The sequence below is a fragment of the Theropithecus gelada genome, chromosome 8 (genome assembly GCF_003255815.1).
Source record: "Theropithecus gelada isolate Dixy chromosome 8, Tgel_1.0, whole genome shotgun sequence".
In the NCBI taxonomy this organism is placed as follows: domain Eukaryota; kingdom Metazoa; phylum Chordata; class Mammalia; order Primates; family Cercopithecidae; genus Theropithecus; species Theropithecus gelada.
The window spans coordinates 11304692-11321862 of NC_037676.1; the positions used below are offsets into that span (position 1 = coordinate 11304692).

Consider the following 17171-nt stretch of genomic DNA (forward strand, 5'->3'; position numbering starts at 1 on the left):
CAGGCTGAGGAAGGGTGGCTGTCCCTGGCCCCAAGAAGTGGGCTCAGTCAGTTCAAAAATTAAACTGCTCTGAGGTTGACCTGAGAAAGCCCTGGGTTGAGTGCATACTGTTTCAGACTCTTCAGGCCTCAGTTATATCTAAATGATTCCCTTCATTCTCACTAGAAGCACCTCTTCCTGACAGTGGGGTTCTGGCTGTTTGGGCGGGACAGAGGCTACCTGGTCCCGCCTCGGTTCCTGACCTCAGTCTGCTCACCCGCGAGCTTCTGATTTGTATTTTTCTTTTGTTCCCAATAGGCTGATATATGTACTTGGCCACAGGGAGAGCTAGCTTCCTTCTGATGTGTTGTGCCCTTCTATATTCCTGCTGCACACAAAGCACAGTGACCATCTATTTTTGGCTAGAATGAGCTAATTCCATGAGTTTGGTTCTTGAAATTGCCTGACCTCTGTGGACAGTGGAGTGTAGGGAGAGGTGACTGGGGCACCCGTGCCTTGACACCCCATTTTCTTCTCCTGCTCCCCTACAATGCCCTCGCGATGGAAGCAACTTCCTAGGACTTCAGAATGGAAACTGCTGCAGGGCGCTTCTCCTGTATCCCAGTGGGCAGCATGAGGATGGACCACCAGTGATGCACTCTAAGCCACCTTCACCTCATCAAGCACACTATGCATCTGCCAGACACGAGTGGGGCCTCAACACTGCCTGGCATTTGTGAAGTGCTCTAACATTCTGGACATAATCATGAAGCTTCCATGGACTGCACCACTGCACCGTGTTGTAGGCTATGGAGCTGCACAGTCCGAGACATCACTTCCCCAGCAGCCAGCATGGTGCCGGCAGGCTCTCAGCAAACTTCTTTGTTCATTACTGATGAGTCTGACACATTTGATTCAAGTCTTAGCCTATCCTTCCATCTTTATTGTCTAGCATATGGCAGAGAGCACATAGAAAAGAGAAAATGGCCAGGCTGGGTGGCTCACACCTATAATCCCAGCAACACAGGAGACTGAGGTGGGAGGATCACCTGAGCCCAGGAGTTAAAGCCTGCAGTGAGCTATGATTGAACCACTGCCCTCCAGCCTGGGAGACAGAGCAAGACCCCATCTCAAAAACAAAAACAAAACAAAACAAAACGATAACGTGCATGTAAATTAATCCCCAACTAAAAGTCTAACACTCTCACAAGAATTATGTCTTCCAGGTGCTTCATTCTAATTCCTATTGAGAAAAATTTCTGTAGCAGACAGGAGTTTACAAATACTCTGCTGCTAAAATTACAAAGTTTAAAGGGAGTATGAAGCGGTGGTATGAAGGTAGTACAAAGAAAAAAAATCCTGGATTAGTAGTTATAGAGTCTGGTGTGACAACTCGGCATTTGGGATTTCTGGCAGAGTCCAGTTTTACAGCCCTGTTAATGGCTATAACAAGAGGGTGTAGCAGAAATGCCAGCACTTCTCATCCAAACGAAATCTCGAAATGTGACAAGGCACAAAAGTCTTGCTGAACATGTCAGAAATCCTGCTGTGTTTTTTGCCACACCTCCTCCACTGATTAGCTACATGCTCTCTGCCATTATGAAATCTCTCACACCTACACCGCAATGGAAGGAAGAAACGCTGCTGTCTGCTTCTCTTGCTTCAGGAGTCTCAGCTATTGCATGCGACTGTTAACAATTCCCGTTTCTCTGTGGAAGCACTTCCCCTAACAGAAACTTGTGTTGCTATTATCATTCTATTTTACACAGAAAAAAAAAGAGATACAGATGAGTTGACTGGCTTGCCCAAGGTCGGGGTCTAGCTTCGATCAGGGTTCAGCCTCGAGCCCAGTCTGCCTGGTCCCAAGTCTGTGTTCCCAACTGCTCTGCCCTTCTCCACGGGAGGCCCATCCCCTCACTATGTGGTGAGTAACTGAAGTCTCCCTCAATTCTTCTTTCCCTCGCACCCACTTAAAAGTCACCAGTCTAGTCTTTTGCTAAAGTATCCCCAAGTTCATCCTTCCCATATAACTGTCATTCCTCATGAATGCAGTGAGGGTTTGCTTCCCTCCAACCTGGCTGGTCCCTGCCTGGCACTGAAGGGGTACCTCTAAACATGGACCTTTCAGTGACCCTTGGCAGAGAGCAGCAAACACTCTGCAATGCCCATAAAGCCCTGAGTCTGATCCTAATGCCCTGCACCTTCTTCCCAGCAGTACGCACGTTTGGCACACCACACTCTATCAGCCCCTAGACGCAGAAGTTCCCACACCTTCTCACAGCAGCCAGCTCTGCAACTTCTGGGAATTTTGTTAGCCAGTTTACTTTTCGTTGGCGGCTTGAAGTCAGTCATAGTGGGAAAGTGACAAATGCTACAAATCAAACCTCTTGCCTCTGGAGAGCCAGTTGTTAAGCACTGACCAACAGGCTTGGACACTTTCCCCTCATTTTTTTTTTTTTTTTTTTTTGAGATGGAGTCTTGCTCTGTCGCCCAGGCTGGAGTGCAACGGTGTGATCTCCATTCACTGCAACCTCCGCATTCTGGGTTCAAGCGATTCTCCTGCCTCAGCCTCCCAAGTAGCTGGGACTACAGGTGCCCACCACCACGCCTGGCTAATTTTTTGTATTTTTAGTAGGGATGGGGTTTCACTGTGTTAGCCAGGATGGTCTCTATCTCCTGACCTTGTGATCCGCCCGCCTTGGCCTCCCAAAGTGCTGGGACTACTGGTGTGAGCCACCACACCCAGCCCATTCTTTAAGCTCCACCTAAAACATCACATCACTAGTGAACCAATGTAATGTCAACAGCCCTGTGTGCATATCTGTTATAACCCACTGAGTTCTGTGACTCACCGTGGGCTCATCTCCCTGGGCCCTCGGACGCCCCACGCTAAAGGCCACGCCTGCTGATCCATGTGTCCCACCTCCAAGGGGCCTAGCAAGCCCATGGGGGCATCCAGGAAGTGCTGACTGGGTGAGGAAGCATATGAACACGTTCCTGTGTGTCCACTCTGACTGAGTCACAGAGATGTGCACATGAAAGCACTTCCAGTTCATCAGCACTGCCATATCTTCAAATGCAGCTTCAACAGCAAAGTATATTTGTTTTTTAAGAAAAAAATTTCTGATGTTCTTAGGAACTTTTCAACATAATATATACTAAATTTCTGCTTACTTTTGGGACTATGAGAATTTAGATTTAAGGGGTGTCGAGGTATTTCTTTTTTGAGATGGAGTTTCACTCTCGTTGCCCACGCTGGAGTGCAATGGCACGATCTCGGCTCACTGCAACCTCCACCTCCCAGGTTCAAGCAATTCTCCTGCCTCAGCCTCCCGAGTAGCTGGGACTACAGGTGCCTGCCAACACGCCTGGCTACTTTTTGTATTTTTAGTAGAGACAGGGTTTCACCACGTTGGCCAAGCTGGTCTCCAACTCCTGACCTCAGGCAATCCACCCGCCTTGGCCTCCCAGAGTGGCTGGGATTACAGGTGTGGGCCACTGCGCCTGGCCAGGGGTGTCAAGGTATTTCTTGTTGGGATAATCTAGAAGACAAAGACGACTGTCAGCGCACTGGAGAAAGCTGGTCCCTGTATCCTGTGAGGCTGACATGGCGGAACTTTAGGCGGTATGCTTGAAGTTCCACTGTCAGGGATCCGGGAAGGCTCTCAGCTGCTCTGTTCTAACCCCATCTGCTCGAGTCACCTCAAAATTCACATGAATAAGTGTGAGGTAGCAATCCAACATCAGCCAGCGGGACAGGAGACCAGATCTTTACCTTAAGCAGCCTCAGACCAATTTGGCTGACTGAGTCCGGCATCCACAAATGCAGCTCAGTTAACTGAATTGGTAAAGTGCTCTTTCTACTGGTTTCAAGTAACATTCCCAGAGAGGTAAAACTCCTCTGGCCAACTCCTACAAGGGAACCTGACCCTCCTCGAGGCTGGAAGCAGGGCACAGGGTCCAGAAGCCAAGATCCTCACAGAGGCACATGCCACGCTTCCTGCTTCAGAGAGCACTCAGGGACTGAGGTGAAGAGATGCCAGGCAGCATGCAACCACTAATGAAACAAAAGAAACCAGTTCAAGGTCTTTGATGGTAAGATTTGAGTGGACATGACGAAAACTGGCACCTTTGTGTTATCGGTGCTTTCTTATTCCTCAAAGATAAATCATTAATTTCATTCTTGTGCCTTATTTTTCCCACTTGATCAACATGGCACTATGCTAACACCTAACCTTCTGTGCTGAGGCAGAGAGGTACTGCCGTGGGAGTGTGCTCTGCCTACCAGGGCTGTGGGAACCATCCCAGGCCAAAAGCAGAGTGTCTTCCTTCACAGGCTATGGGCAGCCCTGAGTGGGCCAAGCTGGGGCCACATGCACTTCTGTTATCCCTCAGCCCGTGCCTCTTCCCAGGTAGTATGAACGGAAAGAAGATCCAGAAGGAAGCTCAGCATACAGCTGTGCCTTCCTGCTCTGTCTCAGCCCACCCAGTCAAAGATGCAAGCTTCTCCCTTGCTTTCTCCTTTCTCTCCTCTTGGTGAGGTGTGGCCCAATCCTTGGAGCTTTGTTGTTGTCTCCACTGGTCCACATCTCCCCACTGGCTCCCCATCTCTCTCCAAAGAATGGAGAGCCACTAATCCCACCTGGAACTTCCCAGCCAGACCAGAAAGGCTGCTTCCTGGCCTTTCCCGAACACCCCCATCCTTGGGATCCTGACCATGAAAACCCACCATGGACAAGGACACACCCTGTTCTCTCCCCAAGAAGGTCACTCGCTGGACATCACTACCAGGGACCTATCTCATCAGGAGAAAGTCACCCGCTGGACATCACTACCAGGGATCTATCTCATCAGGAGAAGGTCACTCGCTGGACATCACTACCAGGGATCTATCTCATCAGGAGAAGGTCACCCGCTGGACATCACTACCAGGGATCTATCTCATCAGGAGAAAGGGGACTTTGGCCATGTGACCTGGTCACTCATGTCAGGACTTCTACAGCAAGCCTGTGCCATGCGTGTCTTACAGGCGGACTTTTAGTACAACTCACCTATGCATGGCGAACGCAGTAAAAGAGGCAGCCAAGAGCCAGCCTGTGCAACGCTCTGAACGACTACAGGGTCACACCAAGACAACCGAGCAGGGTCCAACGTTTATAACAAACTTGCTTAACTCTTACCGACGCTGAATGTTACATTATTAATGATAATTTCAGACTCAAAACTAGGCAATCATCACTCTTTTTGTAAGTCCCATATTTAGATGGCAAATAAACAGCCAAAAGTTAAGGCATTTGAAGGGCACTTGAAAACCATTCCTTTATGTGGAACCTGGGGTGCTATGATAAAAGGTTAACTATGACCCTACCAGTACAATCTGCAGAATCATTTATACCACTAAGGCTACATAAGTCACACCACTAAGATACATCTTCAGTTTATTCTTTTTCTTATTAGTACTAGAGTTAAATAAAACACTATGTAAATACCTGGGGCAATGGTGTTAACATTTTTCTTGTTGAAACTAGTTACCAGAATTAAGAAAAAATATCAAACACAACTGATGTGATTTGCACCTTCTTTTGGCCTTGTTCATTGTTGCCAAGAACTATAAACACATCCCCAAAAAAGATAGCAAGGAAGAAGACAAAAAATTACTAACTTGGGAGAAGCAACAACTAAATAAATAGAGAATTACTGGCAATACAATTTAGCCTTAATTTACTGAATGTTATTCTAATAACTGAAATATTCAATTTCCCATGAAGGTAAATCTGTTTACATCTAATCACCCACAGGATCAGCCTGGTTTAATGATTGCTATTCCCACTGCCTTTCCAATAGCAATTATAAGCCATTAGGGGTCTGTGGTCCTTTTCTATTTTAAAACAATTTAATGAATACTTATGAAAGCATCAGAAAATCTTTCAAAAAGCTATAGCAGTCTTTCATGTATGCTTAGAAAAGATAACAACTTTTGTAATACAAAGAGTGTAGTAACTCTTACGCCGATATATTTATACCTTAGTCATCTGAAGATCCTGTAGCTGTTGTTGCCAGGCGAGAATAGTTTCTAATCGGCAAATCCAAATATTGATGTTTCCCACTAATACAGACTTCCCTACTCCTCTAATAAGAATGCAGAGGGTAGAGCTTAGGTCTTGCAGAAGATCTTTGATTAAGCGAGGATTGTGGTGGTCATCAAGAACTGGAATAAATAAAAATAAAACTATGGATTGACACAGTTAAGCAACACTTTAAAAAACAATCTGGTTTCACAACCCAAATGTCCACCGATAGATGAACAAACAACGTGTGATCTATACATGAATAGAATATTACTCAGTCTAAAACAGGAGGGAAATTCTGACACACAGTCAGCATGGATGAACCCTGAAGACATTATGCAAAGTGAAATAAGCTAGTTACAAAAGGACAAATATATAACTCCACTTATATGAGGCACCTAGAGTAGTCCAATTCATAGAGACAGAAAGTAGAATGATAATTACCAGGGGCTGGCAGGGAGGAGGAATGGGGCCTCAGTGTTTAAGGAGATAAGAGTTTCATTTTGGGACAATGAAGAGGTTCTGGAGATGAATGGTGGTGATGGGTGCCCAATAATATACACGTACTTAATGCCACTGAACTGGATGCTTAAAAACTGCTAAAATGGTAAATTTTATGTTATGTGTATTTTAGCACAATAAAAAAGATGTAATTTCACTGCAACTGAAAAGTGACATCATTTTTGAGATATCACAAATATAATGAGATTTTTCAAAACTTTAAAATTTTATCTGATAAATTTTCAGTTGGGTCTACAATTTTGCCTTTAAAATGGTCAGTTTATACTTTCTTTTGTACTTATCATAAAGTGGCTACTTTAAAGTGGCTTAAATATGGAGTCATATATTCCTATGTATGTATAAAGTCATGGTGTAAAATTTAAAATTCCACTTACTAACAGCCAGTAACTTACCAAGGCAAGCTCATTAAATTAAAAAGAAAATTACTGGCTTATCTGATGCCTAAGTGAGTAAATCACAATCCTGCTAATTTTGGAAGCATACATCTAAAATGAACTGTGATTAGCTAACCATGAAAAGGTAAAACAGCTTTTTAAGTTCTGGGATTAGTTATTTTTCCTAGTATATTGCTTTGTATGCAAAAGCAACTTTAAAAAAGTAAACAGCAGTAACAGAACACTGGGAACTAGAGGGATGACCTGTATTTCTGATGTTATCACATTATTTACACAACTGTTTTTGACAGCATGTGTACTAGGTAAAGATAAAAGAAAAATCCCATCTCGTTGCACCAAATTTCTAATTAAGATTTAGAGTATTAAAAATACAGTGATCATCTTACCCTTTTGAACGATTTTATCCAAAATGTTGAAGTAATTCTTTTGTGCCACACCACTCAATGAAGTTAACTGGGATTTTGCAATTAGCTGCAATAGCTTAAAGGAAAGACAAAAAAAAAAAGCTGAGCAATATATAAATCTATTTAATATGGAATTACAAACCACGGCGATATAACACACATGCATGAAGATTTCTAACATGCCATCCTAAATTAAGCCACTGTATCAGAGTCCGGGTACAAGAAACAGTCACTACCCATGCAAACCTGAAGAGACCTTTGTACAAGGGAGCTGAGGCAGCTGCGGCCTGCAACTCTGTCTTCTAGTCTTGTAGGCATTCATTTACTTAGTGGAAGCATATCTCCTCCCAGAGCCCAGGCTGCAAGAGTCTGAAAAGGAGCTTTTAGCTTTCCAGTCTCTGTAGCACAAGGGCATACCAGAAAGAGGCTAGAATGAATGGTTGGGCACTAACAAATATTTTCACAGCCTAAGCCCATACTCGCAGTTGTTTGCCGAACAGACAATCAGAAAATCAAACAGCCCTTCCATGTAGAAATTAAAAAGGAAAAACATCACCAAACTCATTTTTAAATAGCATTTTGTATTTAAAAACTCATTATTAAATAGCAAATAAATTGCATTAAAATAAAATACTGTAGAATTTGTATTCTAGGAAGCCACAGTAACAAATCCCTGTGACAGAACCTGTGAAGTAAAGGTCTCCTGTGGGAATGACAAGCAAGGCCCTCGCCGCTGCTCTGCTTGCCCTCCTGGGATGCTCTGCTCTTCCAGTTGCCCCTACTCTGATGTGCATTATGGCAGGAAAACGTGGGCTGCTGCTTTCCTTTAATGCTTTTTGTCCCACTTTATTTTTTATTTTTGCCTAATACATCTTTTCATTCTTGTATTTTCAACTTTTGTAAATCACTGTTTTAGGTGTGCTTCTTACATACAACTTCGAGTTGGGTTTCACTTTTTGATCCAATCTGAAATCTTTTACCAGCCTTCAGGTTATGTGTTTACATGTATAGATACAACATGTTTGGTCTTAACTTTATGACATGTTTTTGTAGCTTTTTTTGAAAAAGTTTTCATTCTCTCTGTAGTTCTTCTGAAACTTGGAAATGCTTGCACTATTTTGTCCTAGGGGTTACTTTTGGAATTTTAACTCTACGTAATTCCCTCTCCTTTGGACTCCTCATACAACACATCTTCGCGTTGTTAGTTTCCTGTTCCACACTGTGATAAAACTGCCGTTCATCTTGCTCCTTCCTTCCATCCCTCTCCTGTACAACTTGATTTTCGTGAACGACATCTTAGTGCCTCCCTGTGATCACAGGTGAGACAGTCAACAAATCTCTAGCCACCGACCTTTTCTCCTCTGCCCTCTGCTCACACTGCTCCACCACCCTCAGCCACACAGCCGATGCTGTAGAGATTCACTGACATCCAGTCTGATGGACGCTGTTTCTCCAGCCAAAAATGCTCATGAGAACAATAAGTATTCCCTGAGTTCTCACGTGATCAATACTGTTTGTTTGCAGCCTGGCAGCCAGACAGTTTGACTGGACATAAAATTTACGGGCCATCCTTTCTTCCTGGAGGATCCCATAAGTAAGGATGACTCCACTATCTGAAGAATTTGGAGAAATCTGAAGCCACCCTGATCTCTTCCCTTGGTAAGAGATGACACGCTGTTTACCCATTGGGAGGTTCTTGCCTCATCTTCAGAGTTTAATAATTCCTGTAGGATGTGGCGCACTCATGACCTGTTCTCAGTCAACCTTCCCCAGCATAAAATTTGCCCTCTCACAATGTACGCTTCCATCTGTTTTTACCTGAGCAGAATTTTCCTGAACATTATCTTTAAATATTTGTTCTGTCCTTTTGTTTTGTTTTCCTGCTTGAAGATTCCAATGATAAATATGCTGGAACCCCTCTCCCTGTTCTCTACAGCTGTAATTTTCTTTCTAGTTCCTCTTAAACTCATGATTATGGTTTCATTCTTATTAATTTTCTCATTCGTACTATTTCCATCACCTTTTTTTGTGTTTCCCAAAACATCTGTTTTCTCCTGGGCCCTTCCAATCCCACCTTCGCCTCTGTGGTGGTTCTCCCGGCAGATGCCATCCTTCCTTCTGCCAACTTGGCTTTGTCTCCTGCTGTCTCACTTGGTTATACAGGTTGAGCATCCCTAATTCCAAAATCCAGAATCCTCCAAACTCTGGAACTTTTTGAGCACTGACAAGTGGAAAATTCCATACTTGACCTCAGGTGATGGGCTGCACAAAATTATTAAAAATACTATATAAAATTACCTTCACGTTATGTATATAAGGTGTATGTGAAACATACATGAATTCCAAATTTAGATTTGTATCCCAGCCCCAAGATATCTCATAATGTATACGTAAATGTTCCAAAATCTGAAAAAATCCAAAATCGAAAACACTTCCAGTTCTAAGCATTTGGGATATGGAATACTCAACCTCATTAAAATCTCTTTTCTGTTTTGTGGCATTCCTGCACTGGGATCTTCTGCTACAGAACTGCTTCATGAGTTTCCTGGTTTTTTTTTTTTATTCATGATGAACTGTCTGGTCATGATTCCATCCTGCTTCACAGACACATTTCCCACAATTTCCTTAGAGAATATCCATGCAGTGACATCACCTTCTTCTCTAACAGGCATTTCAGAGTGAGGTGGGACTTCCTAGGGTGTCTGTTTTGCAGAGGCCCTCAGGGTAGGGGGAACGGCAGCTTTCAGCCTTCCCAGTTCCAGCACTCTGTCCCCCAGCTGCTACCTGCATGTACGTGAATCCCTGGGTGACCCCACAGCCCATGTCTCTGAGTAAAACTGGATCCGGAAAGCCCTTTGCTGTCAGTGGTCCTCCCTGGAACTTCTGCACTCTGCAAGCTGGAGTTAAACATCTGTGACTCAGGCTCTCAGTGCACAGGGCATGTGGGGCTCATCTTCTAGACTGGGCCCTGACAAGTGCTTTTGTTAGCCTGAGCCCTTCTGCTCAGTTCTGCCTATACTATCGCTGCCCAAGCTTAGCTACTTTTGGTAAGCTTCATGCACATTTTAGAGTCTGTGAATTGCATCTGCCTCTTATTTCTCCGAAAATGGAGTTTTTCATCCCTTCCTTCCAATTCTTCCAGCCTTTCTTGATTTCCAGAATGAGCAACCACTAAGTTGTATGCTCAGTCCCAAATAACATTATAAATGTGACAATTACATGATAATCTTTGGGGGAAAAACATTCTGTGATTTCTAACATATTTACATAAAAATATCTTACACTAAAATACACCAGTTGAGGGCACTGGCCAGAGATAAGATCAGGTTACGCCAAGCAAAGCTGAGACCATTGTTAAAATTTCAATCCTGTTCCTTTATCTTTTCAAATTAACTGAATGTTGTTATTGAATTTCTTCCTTGTTTTAATGTTGAATAGCACCCCTTTTCCCTGCCTCACTTTAGAATCAATTTAGAGACAAAAGATTCAGGCCAACTGAGGTTATCAGCATTATTGCTCATAATAGCTGGACTGGCGGATGCGATTCAGATTCACACAGCAATGGATTTCCTAATCTGAATCCTAGACTGAGATGATGCCAGCAAGCCCTAAGCATTGCTTAATAACCAAAGCCTCCCCAGACAGGCTTCTTGCCCTACAACACTGAAGACATGAAAGAAACAGACCAAAATGTACAAGTATCTTTTATTCCTCAAAGGAAAAAAGAAGAGTTACACGTGTCTGTTTCTCACCAATAAGAGGGGTCAGGGCAGAGGGAGTCTGGGAGAGACAGTTCTACCACCACGGTTCCCAAAGCATCGTCTAGGGGCCTCTTAAGGGAGCCCAAGGTCTAAACTATTTCCACAGTTTCACTAAGATAGGATTCTCCTTTTCTACCCTGACATTCATTAGTGTGCAGTGAAGTGCTCCAGAGGCCTCAAGATGCTACCTTACAGAAGACTGAACTCAGGAGCAGAGATGAGGAATAATCCCCTCCATCACATCAGACACCAGGCGGGTGTGCCAAGGTGTGAGATAGTCCTGTTTTTTTTTTTTTTTTTTTTTTTTTTTAAGACGGAGTTTCACTCTTGTCTCCTAGGCTGGAGGGCAATGGCACGATCTCGGCTTACTGAACCTCTGCTTCCTGGGTTCAAGCGATTCTCCAGCCTCAGCTTCCCAAGTAGCTGGGATTACAGGTGCCGCCACCACGCCAGGCTAATTTCTGTATTTTCAGTAGAGACAGGTTTCACCATGTTGGCCAGGCTGGTCTCAAACTCCTGATCTCAGGTGATCCGCCCACCTCGGCCTCCCAAAGGCTGGGATTACAGGCGTGAGCCACTGCACCCAGCCCAATCGTTACTTTTAAATAAATGCAGAAATATTTTACAAATTGTTTTAATTTCTAATGTGGCAAACATTGATAGATACAACTCACATGACCCAAATCTCTTTGGGGTCCTCAGTAATTTTAAAAAGTGAAAAGGACCCTTGAGACATTTGGTTTTGGAACTGCTGCTCCACTAGGGGAGGAAATACCAGGAACAGAGAATACGTGTCCCCTGGGAGATAAGCCTCCCCAACCACCTCCCCTCCCATCATCGAAGTACGTTTTCTACATTTCTCTAATATCATGTTTTAAAATTCCTTTTAAAAAGACTGAGCTCATCAGCAGAAGGCATGGGATTAGCCTTCTGATCCTTCAGAAGCACGGTCAGTTTAGACTAGTTACACACACAGGACTACAAAATGGACACCACCAGGCATACATAAGCATAGAGGTGAGAAGGGCCGTGGTGTTCATAGTTGAAAAGATTGCATTTCCGGTTAAAATGGTAATTAAGATAACAGGGCAAAAGACATTTAACAAAGAAACCATCATCATTCACAAGCCTCTAATTAGCTATAAAGCAAAGTCTGTTGGGAATTTAATGAATATTTGTTAAAAACACAAATACTGTAGGAAGTTTTTTATACAGTCATGGGTCGCTTAACAAGGGGGTTACAATCTGAGAAACGCATTGTTGGTAATTTCGTCACTGTGTGAACATCACAGAGTGTATTACACAACACCTATACAGCTAGACCACAGACCTTATACAACATGTTCATGCACAACATACAGTTGAACAGCAACTGTAACATAATGGCAAGTATCTGTGTATCTAAATCTACTTAAACACAGGAAAAGTACAGTAAAAATAGGAAATAATCTTATGTGGCCACCACACTACACGCAGTCGGTCACTGACCAAAACCTCGTTATGTGGTGCATGACTGCGTATCTCCTCAAATCTGACAATTCTAAACAAGTAAAGATGTGGAAGAATTAGATAAACAGAAAGAAAGTACATCCTTCAAATAGAGAATCTGTATTTTTCTCACACATCAATAGAATATTTATAAAAATCAATTACAAAGAAGTCCACAAAGGAAAACTTAATCATTTCAAAGAATTAGAGATCTTAAAGGCCAAGCTCTCTGGTGATAATATAATAAAACTAGAATTCGATAAAGTTAAATAAAATCACAGCTATTTGAAATTCGAGGTCCATTCCTGAACACTCTTGGATCTGGGAGCAAATTGTCACTGCATGTGTGCCTGTGATCCTGAAGGGCCTCACGTACATGGGGAAGGGAAGAGAAACAACAATGTCCGCTACCTCTATTTTTAAAGTCAGCCTTACTACAGAACACAGAAAGTATTCTTCACTGGGCAGACCAAATCAACTTTGCTCAGTCTTCACCTTTGGGTTCCTTTAGATTTGTAATTAACTGTAAGCATTTACTGAGTGATTATTATAAACGCACCATCTGAAGTACTTGATGCCCTTCTAATGCCTGTAATGCCCCTGTGAGGTAGGTCTTACTATTATCCCCGCTCTACAGATGAGAAAACTGAGGCAGGGAGAGAAGAAGCTGGCCCCAAGGCCACATCACTGAGGAGGGAGGCGCCAGACCTGGAGAGCAGGGGGATCCCACAATCTGTGCTTGTGCCTTCCTGCTCTGCTGCTTCCCATCTAGTGTGTGTGCCAGACAGAATTAATAACCTGGAACAGCCCTCAGTGATCTCAACTTTGATTATCTAATTTTAAAACTTCTTAAGTTCATTGTCTTTTACAAAAAAGGGATGTAATCTAGCAAGTCAATGCAGAACCATGCAGACTTTGTAGTTTTCATCAGTTCTCTGGAAGCTCCAGCCACTTTCCTCGGTCCTTTAGCAGTGTGTGGACTGCCTGCCCGCCCCTGCCCCGAGGTAAGGAAGCACCACACTACAACCTCATGCAGGCTGGACTAAAACATGTCCTCCACTTCAGGCTTAGGAACCAGCGCCCCTCCTACAACTCACAAGTTGCTCAAGCAGTGGTCTGTGAGAGGTGATTCTATTTTGGGGGTTGTCCCTTTTCTCTGCTTTTCTTGGGAACCATTTTGACCCTCTGTCAAATGTTCACTGACATCTAGCACTGGCAGAAAGACAGACTGCTTTTTTATCTGAAACTGAACTATTACACAACATATAATTTTATTTTGGTAAAAGCATTCTTAGTTGCTGTGTTTAGTCATACTCTACAAATTATCTTGTTGATAGGATAAATATGGTAAGAATTAAAGAAAAATGAAGATGGCGGTGGATACTTGCAGAGTATTATTAATACCGGCATTTCAAACTTCCAATATAATCTGGATATTTGCCTGGAGAACAAGCTCTTTTTGGCATGCCATCTAATGAGGAGACTTATGTTCCCAGTGTGCTCAAACTGCCTGACACCACCTATCCACCATTGTCAGCAATTTATGTTCAATTTTTCTTAAAAACATCAGAGCTACAAGGTCAAATTTAATTCAACTGAGGTCAAACTCTCGGATGAGCCGAGTAGCACTTCCTTCAATGGAAATGGACATTTCTGAATGGTGACAACACCGTCATTTCTTGGACTTTCTTTAACAAATCTGTTCTTAAGAGCATTAGCATACTTTGTTAATACACTTTAATCTGGCATTTTTAAGGGGGCAATTATAGGGAAGTACCTGGAATTAAATAGCCTACAACCAATTCTTGAATCAACAATTAGGAAAATTGAAAAATATATATGTAAATATATCTTTTTCTGTATAACTAAAGTCCCGCTAACTTAGGAAATTAGAGGACATCTTTGTGTAGAATCTTTTTATAAAGTGGAAATAGGCCGGGCGCAGTGGCTCACGCCTGTAATCCCAGCACACTGGGAGGCCGAGGCAGCCGGATCACCTGAGGTCAGGAGTTCGAGACCAGCCTGACCCATATGGCAAAACCCCCTCTCTACTAAAAATACAAAAATTAACTGGGCGTGGTGGCAAGTGCCTGAAATCCCAGCTACTCAGGAAGTTGAGGCAGGAGAATCTCTTGAAGCCGGGGGCGGGGGGGGGGGGGGGGGGGGGGGAGGTAGGGGAGGGGGGGGGGGGGGGGGGGGGGCGGAGGTTGCAGTAAGCCAAGATTACACCACTGCACTCCAGCCTGGGCGACAAAGCTCTGTCTCAAAAAAATACAACATAAAATTTAAAAAAAAGTGAAAATAACTTCCTCTGTTTCTGACTATGCAGTTTGTTTGAAGGAAAAAAACAAAAAAGCAATCTGTAGGTTCAGTACAACAATCAGCAAAAATGTAATTATCTTAGAGTATCTTAATAGTTCTTCAAGTAGAATTTATGGAGGAGTTTAACTGTGGTAAAAAATAATTGGAGTAACTTAGAAAATATTTATGTATACAACAGTTGGTTTGTATGCTCAGTCACTCATTCATTTTAGGAATAACAAGTGCCTACTACTTGCCAGGTGCTTGGGATATAGCAGGGCCTACTGAATAAATTAATATACAACAATAAATTAGCATTGGATTGTGTCGCTTAAAACAACACTCACCAGAGCAAACAAAAGCTTGATTAGCAATACGATCTGAAATTTTAAAGACAGCCCTTTTCGACAGTTCCATCTAATTTGCCAGGTCATTATTTTAAAATGTCATATGGGATTGCTGGGTCAAATGGTATTTCTGGTTCTAGATCCTTGAGGAATCATCACCACCACACTGTCTTCCACAACGCAACCGTTGCTCCCATCAACAGTGTAAAAGCGTTCCTATTTCTCCACAGCCTCTCCAGCATCTGTTGTTTCCTGACTTTTTAATGATTGCCATTCTAACTGCTGTGAGATGGTATCTCACTGTGGTTTTGACTTGCACTTCTCTAATGACCAGTGATGAGCATTTTTTCATATGCTTGTTGGCTGCATAAATTTCTTCTTTTGAGAAGTGTCCGTTCATATCCTTTACCCACTTTTTGATGGGATTGCTTTTTTCTTGTAAATTTGTTTAAGTTCTTTGTAGATTCTGGATATTAGCCCTTTGTCAGATGGATTGATTGCAAAAACTTTCTCCCTTTCTGTACGTTGCCTCTTCACTCTGATGAGAGTTTCTTTTTCTTTTTTTTTTTTTTTTTTTTGAGACGGAGTCTCGCTGTCACCCAGGCTGGAGTGCAGTGGCCGGATCTCAGCTCACTGCAAGCTCCGCCTCCCGGGTTTACGCCATTCTCCTGCCTCAGCCTCCCGAGTAGCTGGGACTACAGGCGCCCACTACCTCGCCCAGCTAGTTTTTTGTATTTTTTAGTAGAGACGGGGTTTCACCGTATTGGCCAGGATGGTCTCGATCTCCTGACCTCATGATCCGCCCGTCTCGGCCTCCCAAAGTGCTGGGATTACAGGCTTGAGCCACCGCGCCCGGCCGATAGTTTCTTTAGCTATGCAGAAGCGCTTTAGTTTAACTAGATCCCATTTGTCAATTCTGGCTTTTGTTGCCCATTGCTTTTGGTATTTTAGTCATGAAGTCTTTGCCCATGCCTATGTCCTGAATGGTATTGCCTAGGTTTTCTTGTAGGGTTTTTATGGTTTTAGGTCTTATGTTTAAGTCTTTAATCCATTTTGAGTTAATTTTTGTAAAAGGTGTAAGGAAGTGGTCCAGTTTCAGTTTTCTGCATATGGCTAGCCAGTTTTCCCAACACCATTTATTAAATAGAGAATCCTTTCCCCACTGCTTGTTTTTGTCAGGTCTGTGAAAGATTAGATGGTTGTAGATGTGTGGTGTTATTTCTGAGGCCTCTGTTCTGTTCAATTGGTCTATATCTCTGTTTTTGGTACCAGTATCACGCTGTTTTGGTTACTATAGCCTTGTAATATAGTCTGAAGTCAGGTAGCATGATGAAAAGATTATAAATCATTCTACTATAAAGACACACACACACACATATGTTTACTGCAGCACTGTTCACAATAGCAAAGACTTGGAACCAACCCAAATGCCCATCGGTGATAGACTGGATAAAGAAAATGTGGCACATATACACCATGGAATACTAGGCAGCCATAAAAACAGATGAGTTCATGTCCTTTGCAAGGACATGGATGAAGCTGGAAACCATCATTCTCAGCAAACTAACACAAGAACAGAAAACCAAACACCACATGTTCTTATTTATAAGTGGGAGGTGAACAATGACAACACATGGACACAGGGAGGGGAACATCACACACCAGGGCCTGTCGGGGGTTCAGGGGCTAGAGGAGGGATAGCATTAAGAGAAATACCTAAAGGAGATGACGGGTTGATGGGTGCAGCAAACCACCATGGCATGTGTATACCTGTAATAAACCTGCACATTCTGTACATGTATCTCAGAACTTAAATTTAAAAAAAAAAAAATTGAAAAAAAAAAGTCATGACGCATTTAAGAAAGTCACTTAATTTACATGAGAGGAAAATCAAAGTTTATAGACT

At 42.9% G+C, this 17171-nt stretch overlaps 1 protein-coding gene across 3 annotated transcripts in view; it reads right to left on the bottom strand.

Annotated features, from left to right (window-relative positions):
• FBXO25 (F-box protein 25) overlaps positions 1-17171 on the bottom strand; it is a 65056-nt gene that overhangs the window by 12483 nt on the left and 35402 nt on the right. For all 3 annotated transcript variants that reach the window (XM_025394828.1, XM_025394830.1, XM_025394829.1), the window contains 2 exons: positions 7351-7444; positions 6003-6187 (listed from right to left, as the gene is read on the bottom strand). In XM_025394828.1, the coding sequence (XP_025250613.1) occupies positions 6003-6187; positions 7351-7444 (279 nt within the window). The remainder of the gene's footprint in view (positions 1-6002; positions 6188-7350; positions 7445-17171) is intronic.